The sequence below is a fragment of the Hippocampus comes genome, unplaced genomic scaffold, assembly GCF_001891065.2.
Source record: "Hippocampus comes isolate QL1 unplaced genomic scaffold, H_comes_QL1_v1.1 scaffold234, whole genome shotgun sequence".
NCBI lineage: Eukaryota > Metazoa > Chordata > Actinopteri > Syngnathiformes > Syngnathidae > Hippocampus > Hippocampus comes.
The window spans coordinates 141,589-143,479 of NW_017805479.1; the positions used below are offsets into that span (position 1 = coordinate 141,589).

General features: G+C 42.9%; 1 protein-coding gene across 2 annotated transcripts in view; it reads left to right on the top strand.

The window, feature by feature from the left end:
• Positions 1-176: 176 nt before the first annotated feature.
• The window catches only part of LOC109519278 (uncharacterized), a 7,365-nt gene continuing 5,650 nt past the window's right edge, over positions 177-1,891 (top strand). For both annotated transcript variants that reach the window (XM_019875701.1, XM_019875700.1), the window contains exons 1-2: positions 177-335; positions 722-812. In XM_019875701.1, coding sequence (XP_019731260.1) covers positions 201-335; positions 722-812 — 226 coding nt within the window. In that variant the 5' untranslated portion in view covers positions 177-200. The remainder of the gene's footprint in view (positions 336-721; positions 813-1,891) is intronic.

Here is a 1,891-nt window from a genome sequence, read left to right on the forward strand (position 1 = left end):
GTGTGTGTGTGTGTGTGTGTGTGTGTGTGTGTGTGTGTGTATGTATATGTGTATGTGTGTGTGGGTGTGTGTGTGTGTGTGTGTGTGTGTGTGTGTGTGTGTGTATGTATATATGTGTATGTATGTATGTATTTGCATTGGGTTGGTACAACAGTCATGTTTCTATAAGGACTGTTGTGCTAACCTGTATTTTCTCTGTCATGTCACAGGTGAAAGTGGAGGAGGAGGATCAGCAGGTGATCTGTATCAAGGAGGAGCCAGAGGAGGCCCCGGAAGTTATATCCTGCTTACTGCTGGACAATCAGTTGAACCGTGGCCATCTGGCTCAGTCAGAGGTGACATTTCTTACTTTAAAACCCATGCATGGCATGCATTTTTTTTTTTGCAACACAACGCATGTCAAGTGTACATGATGTGTACCTGCAGGCCATGAGGGATTTATTAAGGAGACCTCCCTTGAATATTTCTGGATAAAAGTCCAGAATTAACTATTTATTTGCAGTCCACAGTATTACAGTATTGGGAACAAGTGACGGCAGTGATACGCTAGATCCAGCAGATAGAACTGTGGAGATAAAAAACATTATTCGATGTGGCAGTCTGTATTTTGTATTTGCATTACTGCCAAACACAGTACTGGAGTGTCAGAGCATCACCATGTTTAGCATTTTCTGATCTTGATGTAAGAGCTTCACTGATTTGCTGTGGTGGCTGATTTTAGGTTTCGATGTCTGCCGCACAGTGGTCAGGACTTCAGGCCAGCCAGAGAACATGCTCCTCAGGTTTCAGCTCAGCTGGACCAAGCTCTTCCTGTGAGTACCTTCTTTACGCTAGGAGGGAGTAGGGCTCAGCAATCTGATTATTAGATTGCAGCTCCAAGCTCTTCTACTCGCCATTTTGTTATGCATTTTATAAATACTGAACACACTCAGTTAAACGTTTTGTGTCAGGGGGAAGCACAAGTTTCAGGTCATTCCATTTCATGTCACAATCACTGAATTTGTGGATCAGCCCAGCTCATTGTTGACCACTCACAAAAGGGTTTGTGGTTGTGAATATTGAACCTTCATTGTGAACCTTCACTATTCTTGTAGGATAAGGAACGAACCCTGCCAGGACTCGCAAATACATATGAGTAATTGACAGCTTCAACTGTAAAAGTTTGTAATTGCTTAAGGACCATTTTTGTCAAAATGTGATTCCTCATCACACTTCAACATTGTTCTTTGGCACCAAGATGCCTCAAGATGGGGCCAAAGCAATACTTTTATTGCCTTAGTCTGTATCAGGGATGAGATTTTTCCGCTTTTTGGCGGAATTCCGCTTTTTTTCCAGTCAAAATGCACCTATTTTATATTGTTCCCAATCCGTAAAAAAATTCTGGGGGGGTCCGGACTTGTCTTCGGCATATTCGGGGCTTGTAATGTTTACAAGTAACGTTTGCAAGCATCCATTTTGAATCCCGTTTTTTTATCGCGAAGCGTTAATTTGTTGTTACTTCCTATATGGGCTAAAACCAATGTCTTACTTGTTGTGATTGGTCGCTATATCGGCAAATGCAAATCACAACCAATCCGTGTTCGCCTTCCTAAACCCCTTTCTCGCGAATGCCGAATGTTATCTCGACTCGCGACGAAGCTAAAGTGCGTCAGATAGATGCGGATCTGAAAAACACGTTTTGATGGGACTGGTTGGAAAGCTGACGGTGTCCCCAGTAGGAAACAGTAAAGAGGAACCATTGTGCTTGTGTCGGATTTCGTGAAAAAGCTCGATGTCGCCGGTAAACCTCTGTGTACATTGAGTGACGATGTCATTCTATACGGATCGAGAGGATGGAAAGCAGACATTTCTACTGAAAAGTAACTACTCGATCTCAAGCGCTTTTCGACAG